The 15,149-nt window shown below is 41.5% G+C and overlaps 1 protein-coding gene across 2 annotated transcripts in view; it reads left to right on the forward strand.

The window, feature by feature from the left end:
- Window positions 1-15,149, forward strand: part of MAPK4 (mitogen-activated protein kinase 4) — a 423,340-nt gene that overhangs the window by 275,337 nt on the left and 132,854 nt on the right. For both annotated transcript variants that reach the window (XM_085629761.1, XM_085629753.1), the window contains one exon: window positions 8,541-8,685. In XM_085629761.1, the coding sequence (XP_085485887.1) occupies window positions 8,541-8,685 (145 nt within the window). The remainder of the gene's footprint in view (window positions 1-8,540; window positions 8,686-15,149) is intronic.

The raw sequence follows: 15,149 nt of genomic DNA on the forward strand, positions 1-15,149 counted from the left end.
TAACTTCATTCTCCCCTAGTACCTTTAGGAATTTGTCCAAGTCTAGTTTACTGCCACCCCATATCATGCAGATGTCATCAATATATCGGGTCCTGAAAACAATGTGTCTAGTCAGGTATTCATTCACATCACTCCACACCACTTGTTCCTCCCACCATCCCATTAGCATACAGGCATAGCTCGGCGCAAAGCAACTTCCCATAGCGGTACCGATCTTTTGTTTGTACCACCTATCTTCAAAAAGGAAAAATTTGTTGTTAAGGCAGAGGGTCAACATTTCAATAAGCATACTAGTTTGTTCATACATGAAGACTGATCTGTCTCTGAAAAAATGCCTACAGGCATTAATGCCATCTTCATGTTTTATACATGTGTACAAAGACACAACGTCTATTGTCACCATCCAAAATTCTTCTTGCCATGCAATCCCATCTATCTTATTGATGAAGTCAGTGCTATCTCTACAGTATGAGGGGAGGCTAAGGACATATGGGAAGAGGAAAGAGTCTAGAAAAATAGATGTGTTCTCTAGTAGGCTCCCAATGGCAGATACTATAGGTCTTCCAGGTGGGTTGATTTTGTCTTTGTGTATTTTTAGGCAGCATGTAAAAACATGCTGCCGTGGGATGTTTTTTGTAAAGAAATTCGTACTCTTGCTCCCCAAGTGTTCCCTGCTGTCTCCAGTGGTCGATTTTGCTATAAAAGGAGATGGTGGCTTCGTCATATGCAGTTTTACTAGATCTCTCATAGTTACCTGAGAGAATGAGTTGCCTCATAGCCTCTTTCCTGTATAGATCGACATCCCACAGGACTACATTCCCCCCCTTGTCCGATGGTTTAATGACAAAGCTGGGGTCACTATTTAGTGTTCCCAGGGCTATTCGCTATTCTGGGGTCAGGTTGTGTGCGTGTTCATTTTTGGTCTTACTCCAAATTCTCATGAGGTCTTGTGTTACTACCTCGTGGAATGTGTCCAGGTTGTCGTGTGGTAGATTAGGGTTAAAAGTCGATTTGGGCCTAAAAGTGGTTGGTGCTTTACACCTGGTTTCCAAACCCATCTGGTCTAGGAGATCCCGTTCATCTGACCACTCACTCAGTTCTCCTCCCAACTCTGCCAAGCATGCCAGACCATCGATATCCTTTAAACATAGAAGTTCTGATATTTGTTCATCTCCCTTTGTGACTCCAACCCCACCACCAGAGGCCCGTTTCTCTTTGTTTAAAAACATTTTCATCAACTTAAGTTTACATACATATAAAAACATGTCAATTCTTGTTTTGCTATAGTCAAAATTGTCCGTAGGGCAGAAAGTGAGGCCAAATTCAAGTAATGTTTTTTCTGCCAATGTTAGTTTATGCGAGGACAAATTGACCACTGTTAGGTTCTGCTCACCCTTCATTTCCGTTTCATATGTCTCATTGTTCTGCCATACGGCATTGTGTCCTTTGTGTTTTCTTCCTCCCCTCCTAGTCGGTTTCCTCACAATAAAATTAATTAAATCCAAGTGGGTAGCGTCGCACAGTTCCGTTGTACACCCACACTCGTGTAAATTCAGCAATGGCATATCCTGGCCTTGCGCTGCAGCTTCGGTTGGCGCTGTAGCAGGACTGCACACAGGTGCTGCTGGGCTCCTTCCGCGGCTCAGGCGGTGCCGCTTAACATCCAACAAAAGCCCATGAAGAAGTGCATTCCGCACGAAACACGTCGGGCTGAACTGAAATGCCTGCGCATTGTTGTTCTCCCACCACTTTCAGCATTAAAGAGAAAGCTATACTTACCGTCCTGTGTGGGCCCTTTCATTGCAGGCAACTTTTGTTGGATATATATATATATGTGTATAATATATATATAAACCGCTTAAATGGAAGATCAGGTAGATGTGCACAGAGCTCAAGTGATCACACAATGAGAAATGCAAACAGTGAAAACAGTGTGCATTCAAAAGGTAGAGGCACTAGGTCAAGAAATATTATTTGCAAAGGAGCAGATTGAGTCTTGGCCCACCACAAGTGACCTTTCTGTTAGGATCAATTGTTAGCGTTCTTACTTCCTTTTTTATTTTTTTCAGTTTTCTATACCACAAACTCGACTAGAGCAAATTGGAGCACTTTACAGGGACACCAATTACATTACACGAGATCACGTTAATTAATTAGGCACAGGAAAATTAAGTGATTTGCCCAGAATTACAGGATGTTGAGCTGACGCCAAGACTCGAAACTGGTTCCCTTGTTCCTAAGTTGGCGGGTCTGGCCGTAATGACACATACTCTCTGGTATCAATGGTGTGTCGACCCCCTCATGAAATTTGTTGGATTATTATCAGGATAAGAGGTGTGTTAAGCCCAGGCACCTGCACCTATAAAGGAAAGGTACAAAATATTTGTACATGTTTAAAGTTAAGAGAGCATAGGAAAAAAGTATATGATGATGTTAACAACACAAACTTATACTTCCATCCAGAGCTAAAGCTACTGTGTTTACTCTGTGGCTAAAGCAGCCAGTTGTGGATGCAATCTCCTATCCCTTTTTTGTTCTCCATATCCACTCCCTGGTTTCTGTGTGGGCTACCAACTCACTGAGAGATACACTTCGGGCAAACATGCTTGTTGCTGCTCTGGAGGGCACATGAAATGAGGGCAGTGCAGGCCGGCATCGTCAGGGCCTTGGTTCTCCATTTGTTTTGCCACCCGAAGTGATCTTGCTGTACCTTGTGTTCCCTCATTCGGTCCACGTCAGGTTTACTCTTCCATCTTTCTGCTCTCCAGTTGTGTCCTTGTATATATTTAATGTGTACAGAAGGAGCAAACAATTATTTCTCCACAAATAGTTATTGAAGTCCATAAATAATCCAAGTTCCAATGCAAGCTTCCTTGTTCACTTGTCTTTATTGACACTTATTCATCTCAGTTGACACTTGTTTTCTTTGGAAAGCTATGATCTCATAGTTTTTCTTGTATTTATCCAACTCTAAAATGGTTGGCTTGCCACGAGAGATTCCACCAGTTTACAGTGAAATTTACATTTTTCTATTTTTTCCTGATTTGGAAACTAATTTTGTATATGTAGAAATCTTTTCCCCTACATTAGCAGAAAATATCTCAGTACTTTCACATCTAATTTGCACACTTAACCAGTGCTTAATTTGTGCCAGTGACTGCAGGTGGTGACATTGGCACTCATTATTTTGGTGACCTGAACTTCTATTTCATCATCAGACTTTTATCCAGAGCGAAAGAGTAAAAGGCTTAAAAGAAAGAAAGAAACAGAAAAAAAAGATAGGAAAGATAGGAAACTGTGGCAGAGGGAGGAAGCAGGGTTGGAAAATAAGACATGGGAGTGTGATAAAGAGTCAGAAAATATAGGCCAGATGTGCATAAACTAGGGCTAGCGATTTCCAAATAGCGATTCGATCCTAATCGCTATTTGGAAATCGCTATTTTGTTTCATACTTGCAATTTGTAATGGGTCGCAATTCGACCTATCTCATGAATTTTAATGAGGAAGGTCACAGTTTGCAGCCCATTAGGAATCCCAGCCATCACAGGTATGGTGGCTCGCTGAGGTCAGCAGACAACAATGTCTGTGATTGCGTTTTAATAAAGATCTTTTTTGTTTGTTGAAATGCAACTCGTTTTCCTTAAAGGAAAATGGGATGCATTTCAACAATAAAAAATGAAAAGTTTTCTTCAATTTTTTTAGGAGGAGGCAGTGGTCCTGGGACCACTGTCAGCTCTTAATTTTTTTACTTCCCAACATTCACAAAGGGGAAGGGGTCTCATGAGGACCCCTTCCAATTTTGAGTTGGTGGTGAAGTGCTAATGTTTTGCGACTGTATTTCGGTCACAAAACATTCGACATTCTATTACAATTCGGTATTTGGAAGTGATGCCCTGAACAGACCCCTTCCAAATACCCAATTGCAAAACCCAAATTGCGAATCGGTAACAAGTTACTGATTCGCAATTTGGGCTTTGTACAATCCCAAAATATTTTTCTGCTCGCAAACGGACTGTTTCTGCGATTCGGCCCATTTGCGACGAGAAAATTGCTCTGTATTTATGGCCCATAGACTGGTGGAAAAAAGAGGTATGGGGTGAAATCAAGATTAGACTTTTTGGTATTCGGCAATCCCGGAATTCAGCATCAGTGGTGTCTCATAAAAAAACCCAGTAAGCAGCACTGGTGCACCAACATTTTCAACTCTAAAGATCTATGTGTAAATTGGGAGTGAAACCCACTGGGAATTTTTGTGAACACCCACAAAGTTACGAACATTTGTGTGTTCAACATCTCTGATGACCACCCCCCTTGCACTCCCTACCCCTATGCCTCTACTTACAGATTTCCACGATCAGTGGCCGGGAGAGTTTGAAAATCCATTAAATCTTGATTCACCAAGCCTCGATGTGATATCGCGATTCTCAGGAGCAGATTGCGAGTCGAAGCTCCACTGCCAACCCCTCCCACACCATCTGAGGTGCCGCCACCAAGGGTATTGGCGATTCTACTGGGGTAATAAATTACTCGTAGAACGAGTCCATCCTTCAGTGTCCCCTCAAACATGAGGAATTATTGGGGGAGTTGGTAATCCTGCTCCAGATTCCGTTAATCATTCCTAATTTCCCTCTGATATTCATCCAGGGCTTTTTGCAAGCAAAGTCCCTGGGTGAAGAATCACAGATCTGTGGATTTACTGCAAATCCTAGAGTCCCACTGGAGCCGGTCACCTTCATAAACAGCCCCACTGGTGTTATCCATTCACTTATAATTAGCACGTTAATCTAATTTATGGCGGTCATATTTCTAATTTACAAAAGTAAAATGTCTTAACGTGAATAAGGCCATTGAATGAACTGTAGTTTTTAAAGCTCATGCTAACAACCGCAAATGTGCTACGAAAGGGTGAAATTGTGAAATATGCTTTTTCATCAGAATTCTTGAGAACACCCCTGCTTCTCTTGCTTCCAGATGGATTATCAAGCTGGCATGTATGTGTTCTACCAACTTCCTCCCATAAATGGCAGAATCACCTTGTCCACAGGCTTCCTCTTGTCCTTGCCTTTAGATCGACTTTGGGCTTTATAGGATACAGAATAAAACGCATTTTCCTCTTGAGTGCTTTGGCAGGCGGCCAGTCACACTTTACCAATTGCTTTTCATCACTTCCAAGGTAACGGCAGAGTGACACTCTCTCCTCTGAGCCACACAACAAAAGGATACACCTTGATTTAGTCTGAAACGAGGAAGGCTTCCAAGGGAATAGCCTCACATCACCACCTGTTGCAATATAAATGCAGGTGGGGTTAAATGTGATGATGCAAAACCTTTCATGCTTAAGCCTCGATCATGACTATCCCGTAATTAAATAAAAAATGCTTTGTAGGTAGGGCTGGCTTTAGTGCTGGTGGCGCCCAGTGTTGTTGGCGCCCCCCAGTGACCACCTCAGACATGGATTCCCTCACCACCACCCTTTAACAGTGCCCCTCTAGTCTCCATAACCACTCTTGCATTATAGCGCCGCTCATACCAGTGTAGGGTGCCAGGGTACCTTACATCACACACACTACACAGAGACAATAATCATATGTGTGTACATCAGTGTATAGGAAATGTTATGTAAAACAGAACACTGCAAGGTGTAGGAGTCACATGTTCTGCATACCGGTAGACAGTATAGTTTAAGAGTGCACATACTCAGAATTTTAAACATAACACTGTGGTTGGGGTTTTAAATACTCAGAATTGATTTCTAACCAAATTAACCCTTTATCCAACATTAGGATAATTAAAGACTGGGGAAAAAATCATAACGCTCTAATCTATGTTAGGATTTTAACTTATAAACTGCAAGTAACAAAAGGATCTCTCTGACAAAAGCAGTAGCCCACTGACCTATTTGCATTATGTACAGGTTGTGATCTGCATGTACACGTTCTTTGCAGCAGGCATATTAACCCCCTGCGCTACCTTACCATGAGTCAAAACTTCCCCTAGACAGACCTCCAACCTCTCTCTAGGAAATACATTACTCACCGGAGTTATCTTGACATTTTTATTGTTGCCTAAAAAATGCTGGAAGCCAGGAACGCAGCAGCAGGAGCTTTTCAAACCACAATATATTTACAAACATGACGCCCCCACCCTAAATTAGCTCCTGGTGAGGCCTCACTGGTCCCACCGCCCTAGAGCCCTGTTTGTATGGGTCATAGTTACAAGTAGGTCAGAGTTAACTGCACTAGGCAATTACTGGGTGCAACAAGTGCAGCATTCTCTGGATACATTTGGGCAAATCACACCCGATGTTATTTACTGGCAGAAAAGCCTGGCAAACACCAGACATACGGAATTTGGCGCTGAAAGCCCCACAAATTTGTGTTCTATGCCCTATTTTTGAGGGGTAATCTTTTAACAGGTGATATTTATTGCATTTATAAAATTCCAAACAACAGGGCATCACATTTTAATGGGTGCAATAAATATTGTATTCTGCAATGGAGCACCCATAAAGGTACTCAAAGACCAATGAACGGCAATTTACAGTTGTAGCGCCATGTTTAGGGTTACTGAGTGAATGCAGCCAGTGCGCAACCTTTAGTAGAGAGGTTGAAAGACGCCTTCATTATTTTTTCAAACGGAGCCCAAACATTGCATTTTTAAATGTACGTATGCTCGGGGTGCACTCATTCGGTAATCAAATGTGGCGGCAGTGCTTCAGTTTTCAGGGACTCTCACACCTTCTGCAGGGCAGACATCACTAACCCAGTGATGAGCATGTACGCGTCCAGTCACTCTAATTACATAGGTGCAGTATATATTTCACCCCAGGCTATTGGACAGTCACCTATATGCCGGATTTTTCCCATATACATTCCTGCTTTATTAGCCATAATGCCTCATTTAAGAGGCTTTGAAAGGTCTGGGAGAAATTTTCAGCAGCTACTCATTCAATGTTCTTATGTGTTAATTAAAAATTGCGCGTCATTAATGTTTTTGAGATATAGGCATGGTAGTTAGCTCATTCCTAAACAAGTATTGACGTAGTAAAGCACAACTCATTCAAAACTTAAAGATGACATGACAAGTAACACTTTAATTTACAGAAATATCAAATCTAGGTAAAGTAACGTTGGCAAAATAACTTACTTATTTGTTCCGAACATTTTGTTCCTAAAGAATGCACGACAGGTCTGACGAAATTTAACAGAAAATATCTAACATCGATTCTTAGGACATTAATGATATCCAAACGTATTTCAAAAGATGGAAGTCCAGAAAATCTATGATTGTTATGATCTATCATGCGTGTTATAATTGCATTGCATTTTATGTTGGCCTTCCTAGGGTAAAACTAATCTCTCATCTTGCAGTGCACAGAATGATTGTGAATATCCTTATTAGGTTTGAGCCACCTTTTATGTTATCCTTCACAACGTAACACTGAAAAGAACACAACTGTCCTCTTGGAGAGCGTCTGCCCTGCAGAAAACCTCAAATAATAATAAAAGAAAAAGTAAGATCGCCTCCTTTCATCAGGATGTGGTACTTACATGATTAGGTATGAAAGGTTTGTGGTTTGGCCAGTATTTTATTACACTTAACATTATGTAATCAACTGACGACTTTTCTTAGGGCATTTTGATTTGTTATTTACATTTGAGGTCGTCGTTTTTTTTTTCTCGTTTTATACAGCCCAAACTCGGCCCCAGGGCTCTGGAGCGGTTTACATGAGCACCAGATTACGTTACACGAGGTCACATTATGTTTTTTAAGGTACAAAGGGATTAAGTGATTTGCCCAGAATCACACAATGTTGAGCTGATGCCGGGAGTCGACCCTGGTTCCACGGCCCAAAGTCAGCAGCTCTGGCCATTAGATTACATCTTCTTCCAGTTGTATGTGACTTTTTTTTTCCCTTAATATATTTTTATTATCAATTTAACAGTGTGCAGAATCACAGTATTACACCAGTCTATACAGATTGAAAATGAACAATGAAATGCACAATGTCGCAATTACACATTACGGTTGCATGTCCCTTCGCTTGGACAATTCTAGTTCTGCCATTGGTGAGATGCACAGTTCTCCCCGATATGCATTCCAGGCACCCCATTTTTTATCCCACTTTCTCGGACAGTCTCTGGATTTATAAACCTCCTTCTCGACCACCATGCTTCTGTACATTTCTGCCACCCACCCTATTGTCAGTGGGCGATCAACTGCCCCCCATTTCATAGCAATGGCTCTTTTGTCGATTGTTACTTTGTGTTGTTCCAGAGCATGTGCAGTTTGAATCTACACAACCTACAAAAGCTCCTCAGCCTCATTGTACTAGCTTCGCTGCATTGTGTCCTGAGTTATGCCGAGTTTCATATTGCAATCACAATCAGCATTTATCATGGAGGTGACCACCGTCCGTGAAGTAACAGGGAGACATTCTAGAGTAGAGATGGTCACAGGCAGCCCAACCATTGTTCCTACTGAGAGGATGACCGGCATAGCAAGACTTACTCACATACATGTTTATTTCTATCTTCCAGGGATATCTTTCTGAAGGACTAGTCACCAAATGGTATCGATCACCACGTCTTCTTCTCTCGCCCAACAACTACACCAAAGCTATAGATATGTGGGCCACGGGATGCATCTTGGCAGAAATGCTCACTGGAAGGATGCTCTTTGCTGGTAGGTGAAGGTGTTGTCCTCATATAATATCAAAAGAGCATTGAATTGTGAAGTATATGTAGGCTGCTCAGTGTCTGGATTCTCACAAAGCATCAGTTTTATGTTTGCAAAACCTCTGCTTTAGGAGATGTGTGAAAGCTCTGCTAGCTACTTTGGAATGTACGAATGTACTAACAAGCACACGCAATTCTTACTGGGGTAAGTCATGCAGCACGCCTGTACACCAGTGGATTACATTTATAATTTATGAGGTGTACAGGGCATTGGAAGATATCAGCATCTCAGTAGCGGTCCTGTGAGGGCACATGGTGAAACTTGAGGGTGGCAGCTCAAGTGTAGGCACACAACTGAGGTTTGGAAATCCACAGTAGTGCCACACTCATGCTACCATGAATTCAAGTCTAGGGTGCTGTGAACCAATGGGATCCCCAATCCGCAGGTATCCCTTGGAGTTTCCTCCCTGAAGTGGTATGTCATCCCCGCCGTAGCCAAAAATTGGGGATTCCCCTAGAACCAGTGATCAGGATTCAAGTGGGCATCCAAGGGGTTTTAATCAAGGCATTGCTTCGCCCCCCTGGGCTCAGAGGAATACATATTTCAGGTAACACATTTGTGTTACATGAGAGGGGTGGAGGGTTACATATAAAGGGCTACTGTCAGCACCACTCTGCCACATCTTAGCGTTCGAATCGGACAGCAAGAGCCATAGTCAAGTCCTAATTAAGCCTTGTGCTGGCTGTGCCGGAGGTGGAGCAGAGGTGAAGATCCCAGGCTTGGTGGGACTTCTGCCTCCACAGCATCTCTAAAGAGGAAGGCAGCCACAGGAATGATATTCTTGGTGGAAGAAGACAGTAGACTTCTACCACCAAGGTCTATATCAATGTATAACTTCTCTACCCTGCCTAATAAAATGGAAGCAGCCAACTGGAAAATGAAACCCTTTTAAGAACCAACATCACCTTCTCTATTGAAAAGGATGGCATGGCGGAGATCTGGAGAATGGATTTGTTTTGAAACAACTTTGCATATCTCTTGAATTATTTGTGGTACTGTTACTATCACTGTTGATAACTTATATTAGTTGCTTGTTCTCACTCGGACACTCATACATTCCCAAATGTCTATGCTTACTTATAATTTGTTCTGTGTTCGTGGTAGAAATCAGTTTACAGTCAGTAAAAATGTTTAGAGAGAAGATAGAATAGAGACCAGCAGACCAAATAAATATATGAAAGACAGATAAATACAGAGAGAGACGAAAGAGAACCACAGCATATGGGAGAATAATAATTTGCTGCCCTTTTGTTCACTGGCGTTTCACCCATCTCAGTGAACTATTCATATTGTGATCCAATAGAAATATTCATTGATAATATATTTTGGGATTTACTTAAGTAATAGGTGTATGCAATGATTACATGTTGGAATATCGATATATTGAAATATATTGAATGTAAGTATATAGGCAAGTGTAAATGTACTAATCCTTTCTTGGTTGAATATATTTCATAATTGTTTATAATTTTCACAGAAACAAGAATAAAGTACTTATAAAAAATTAAGCATTCTCAAGCTTTTCTGACATTCAGTTTTAGCACCATGTTTTCTAGATGTATTTTTCTGTGCTTCAGACCCACATACTTTGACTATATACATACATATATAAATATGCACTCACACACACGCACACACACACAGATTTTTTTCACTGAAAAAAGCCAAAAGTTAACGTAAAGGTAAAGGCAGGTGAATATGTCAGTGACAACAATAACGTTTTGAACTAAAGAAAACACAGAAATTGACCAGTTATTTTTAGCACAGCTAACTATGACTTGCACTCCCGCCACTCACTGCTTCTGACCTCACATGATACATCACTCATGGCATGTTCCATGACATAATTTATGACATCACTGATGACTTATTAGGCCCCGGCAAGTCTGACTCTCAAGGGAGCTAGATGGCCCAAGGAAAAGAAAGCTTCCTGGGCTAATCAGAACTCTATTTTTAAAATTGAGCATCTGTGCGCCTCTCGTGAGCCTCTTGCAGAGCCAACCATCCAGATATACAAATATTATTAAACCTTGATTTCTCAAAGACTACTGAACAGATTTACACCACATCACACAGCATGCTTTCTGGACCAAGATCTATCTTCCTGCCAAATTTGGGGGAATTCTGTTCTGCAGTTTTTGCAGTAGCACTGTCTAAAAAAGTCTATGGAAAATGCATGATGATTTTGTGTTTTGGGACCCTCTTTTTTCACGGGCGCTATTTGATGGATCACCCCGAAGCGTTCCATGCACAAACTAGGCAACAAAGAGCACTTTTCAGGGATATCTTCCGGAAGAATCTGTCACCAAATGGTATAGATCACCACGTCTTCTTCTCCCACCCAACAACTACACCAAAGCTATAGATATGTGGGCCACAGGATGCATTGTGCCCGAAATGCTCCCCAGAAGGATGCACTTTGCTGGTAGGTGAAGGTGTTGTCCTCCTATAATTCCAAGAAAGCATTGAATTATGAAGTTTATGTAGACTGCCCAGTGTCTGGATTTCCCCACTGCATCAGTTTTATGTCTTCAAAACCTCTGCTTTAGGAGATGTGTAAAAGCTCTGTTAGCTGCTTCGGAATGTACGGATATACTAACGAATTTTGTGGAGATTCGTCAAATTGTGCCAAAGTTATTAGCAACACAAAAAACGAATTTCCTCTGAAAACACTGACCTAACAATAACTACCCAGTGACAACCGCCACATATACGTGTGTGTGTAGGTGTATGTGTTTGTGTGTGTGTGTGTGTGTATATATATATATATATATATATATAATGAACTGCTGTGGTTCGCGCCGTCACGTGCTGCCAAACCGCCCCATGAGGAAGAAGCAGTGGCTTTGAAACGCGTTGGGGAATGTGTTTTAAAACCGGACACTAATTGCAGTCTCAGAAATAAATTGGGTTGTTACCCATCGGAGTGGCGTCTTCGTGTTCAGAGGCACTTTGTTGTTTATATATATATATATATATATATATATATATATTTAAAAAAAATATATATATATATGTGTGTGTGCGTGTTTGCAAATATGTGAAGTCAAGTATAGCTCACCTATACATACTTATCGTAACAATATTTTGGTGGTTGATATTTTGTTCACAAATATTTTTGTATGACTGTTTTTCATCCATGGTATTCCGATAATATACTGTATATCACAATGTTAGATTGCATATTAGTCATGATAGGAGAGAGGTTTTATTTTTGGTCTTAACCCTAGATTTGTTAGGTGGTGTTGCAGAAATAAATATTCTAGACTGCAAAAAGATCTGCTGCTTCAATTTGAAATAACCACACATGCAAGAAAATATGTTTGCAGTTATTGCTGATAAGAATAAAATAGTTGAGGAGGGATGGATTTAAAGCAATCACACCAGATAAAGGGCTTTACAATACAATTCTAACTAGAAATACAATTTGTTAAAAGCTGGTGATTTTTTGAAAGGATTGAGCTAGAAAGCAAATTATTATGTGCTAGTCTTAATAGATAGTGGCAAATTACAATAGCCAAAGATCCCTTTATTCAGGAATCTGATTGTCCACAACGTATATGGTTACAGATTGACAGTACATTTTATATCTGATATTATGTCAGAATCCATCTCTGGAAATAATGCGTTAACAAAATATTCAACTTCAGTGTCTTTAAAACAATATTCTTGCTTCTCAAAATATTTTCCACCCAGGGGGCCTGATAAAAAAGTCATTTTCATATGTGACTTAATCATCCAAGTGAAAATCTCAGAAGTTGTGATTACATTTGGCATTTTGGATTCACAAAACGTAAATCACACATAATATTTCCACAATATGATCCCAAGGGGTGTGCACTGGGCACCTAGGGGGGATGCACTGCACTGCAGTGGTTTATAAAGAGGGATGCAAAGAGGGAGCAGTCCCTCTATGTTTAAAAGCCACTGTAGATTAAACTTTAATCTGCAGTGATTTTTAAACATAGAGGGACTGCTCCGTCTGCCAGGCCTCTTTAGAAACTTAATTTTATTGCAGATTAATTCTGCCGGCGGAATGGCAGAATGTATAAGCAATTCTGTGTTACAAGAGTAACGTGGCATTACCAAATTCCTCCGATTCCGCCATTGGAATTAAATATTCTGCTCAGGCCTAGTTTTCTTCTGGTCCTTGACACAAAATGGCTTAGGTATATGGCACATGCGCTCCGAGCACTTATAACAAAGGCCCTTTTAAGTATGTGTTCTCCTTGTCACTAATTACTTCTTGTTTGCTGCCTTGTGCACCTCTTGGTAATCTAACCCCTCCCCAGGACATGAACTATGTGGATGAGAAACGCTGCCGGACTCCTAATTCCTGGACTAGGATGAGCTTGGTGTGTGCAATGCCTCACAGACAGCACGTTGCACAAGTGCTCTTTCAATAGTTTTGAGCCAGTGAAAAGGCTGTACCCCTAAGTTCTGGACCGATTCTAGAACCACAATCCGATGGTTCTTTATAGCAGCATGTAAGCTTAAAGGGGAGAAAGTCATTAATGATGCCAATCAATTCAACTGGAACTTCTCTGGAACTGTACACCTCAAAACGAGAGTGTAGAAATACTTTGGAATCAGCATAAAGCCAAATCTGCGAATCAATTTGAGGCGATACAACATGCACAAAACAATTAACTCAAGGAATAGGATGCAGAGGATCAGAAAGCACGATTCCAAATTTCCCTGCATCAAGGGTTGATGAAAGTAAAGCATCAATCTATCCCTACACCAGCGCTAAAATGACATCCTTACTTAAGCATCTTTAGGAAAATTGGAAAAAAAGGTGTCAGCATGTGGAGTCTTCCTAAGAAGTCCCTTCACCATGGATGGGTCGAAGAGCATAAAGCTATCGAGGCATAGCTCATGCTAAGATGCTCTCTCTCCAAAGGCAGAAGGAGAAGTGGGGCCCTTTTCCCTACTTGCATTGTCCCATTATTACAGGTTTCTTCCCAAGAGTCCTTTTGGGTCACGCCATCTGCTCTGGACATCATCCTAAAGGTAATTTTCCATGGGACCGCGATGTTCTTCTCACCACTTCTGTCCTTGGTTCCCAAGCCTTCTCCTGTGTGAAGAACAATGGCTTCCCTTATCGATTCAGAAGGGAAGATGTAACTTTTTCTCTCCTTGTCTGGCTAGTAAAACAAAGACATTATTCTAGCTAACAAGAGAGCTTATTTCACCTGCAACACAAAACGTGAGAAAGAACAAATTCCACAGCACACATGAAATTCAGCTACTAATTCTAAAACGAGAGCATCCAGGGAAAAATACATTTCAGACCTACAAAATTCAGCTAACATAAGAAAATGGCATGCAAGCTTTGCAAAATTACATAAGAAACTAAGACATGGTCAGTTAATATTTCTCCCTACATATAAACAACAAACTAATGAACATATTTTATAAATGAATGATTGTCCGTTACACAACACGAATTCTTCACATTAATGTGTTCTGCTAGTTACATTCACTTTCTATGTTAATTCTTCATGTTACTATTCAATGGCCTAAATACATCACATCTCACATCATTACATTTCAAGATTCTAACACTTAGGGGGCAATTCCAATCTCGCTCGGAATAGCTCCGAACGCGATCCGGCCGGGAAAAGTACGACCCGGATGCATGTTTTCCGACCAACTCGTACAACTGTATGAGCGAGCAAGTACGATGCGGGAAACGTGAAATCGCCGACCGAAACATTTCCGGACCACTCCGTTCACGTTGGCCGTAAGCAAACCGTGCCATGCAATAGAGGCGATTTCCGACCGAGCCAGTACGATGCATGATTCGAACAGCCGGATCAAGACGGAGTTTCCTGCTCTTAAAAGCTCCGGGAAGCAGACTTCGGGGGTCCACGCCGGATCCCCCTTCACCCGTACCCTTACGAGTCGGTCACAGGGGAGAACCCGAGGGTCCCCCTGACACATGCATGTATGGTGTGGGTGGCACAGACGCTACAGGGGGGCCCTTTTGCGCAACGTACCTTTTTCGTCAATGGGAGCCTATGTACGCGTCGTACAACAGGCTCCTATTGACTTCAATGGGGCTCCGAGTGACCCGTGTCCGTAAGCGCGTGTTCGCATCGTACTCGAGCGTTCGGAGCCCCGGAGTGCGAGTCGGTCGGAAAGCACTCTGGATCTGACTCGGATGGAGGGCTTTCCTAAAAAGATCGGAATCGGCCCCTTAATGTTAATTTGACAAAGGATTATATACGGGTGCGTGCTACACATGTGATTATAAAGCAACTCTACAAATAAAATACGGTTTCTGCTAAATCACCAGGGAATGGTTACACCCATGCTAGGTGTAAACCCATATAAAGACACGTTTTTAAACTGTGCACACAAGTGAAGTAAGAGCGCTCGTGAAGAAAATTATTTTTTAATCCAGT

Source organism: Triturus cristatus, chromosome 2_1 (assembly GCF_964204655.1).
Source record: "Triturus cristatus chromosome 2_1, aTriCri1.1, whole genome shotgun sequence".
NCBI classification, from domain to species: Eukaryota; Metazoa; Chordata; class Amphibia; order Caudata; family Salamandridae; genus Triturus; species Triturus cristatus.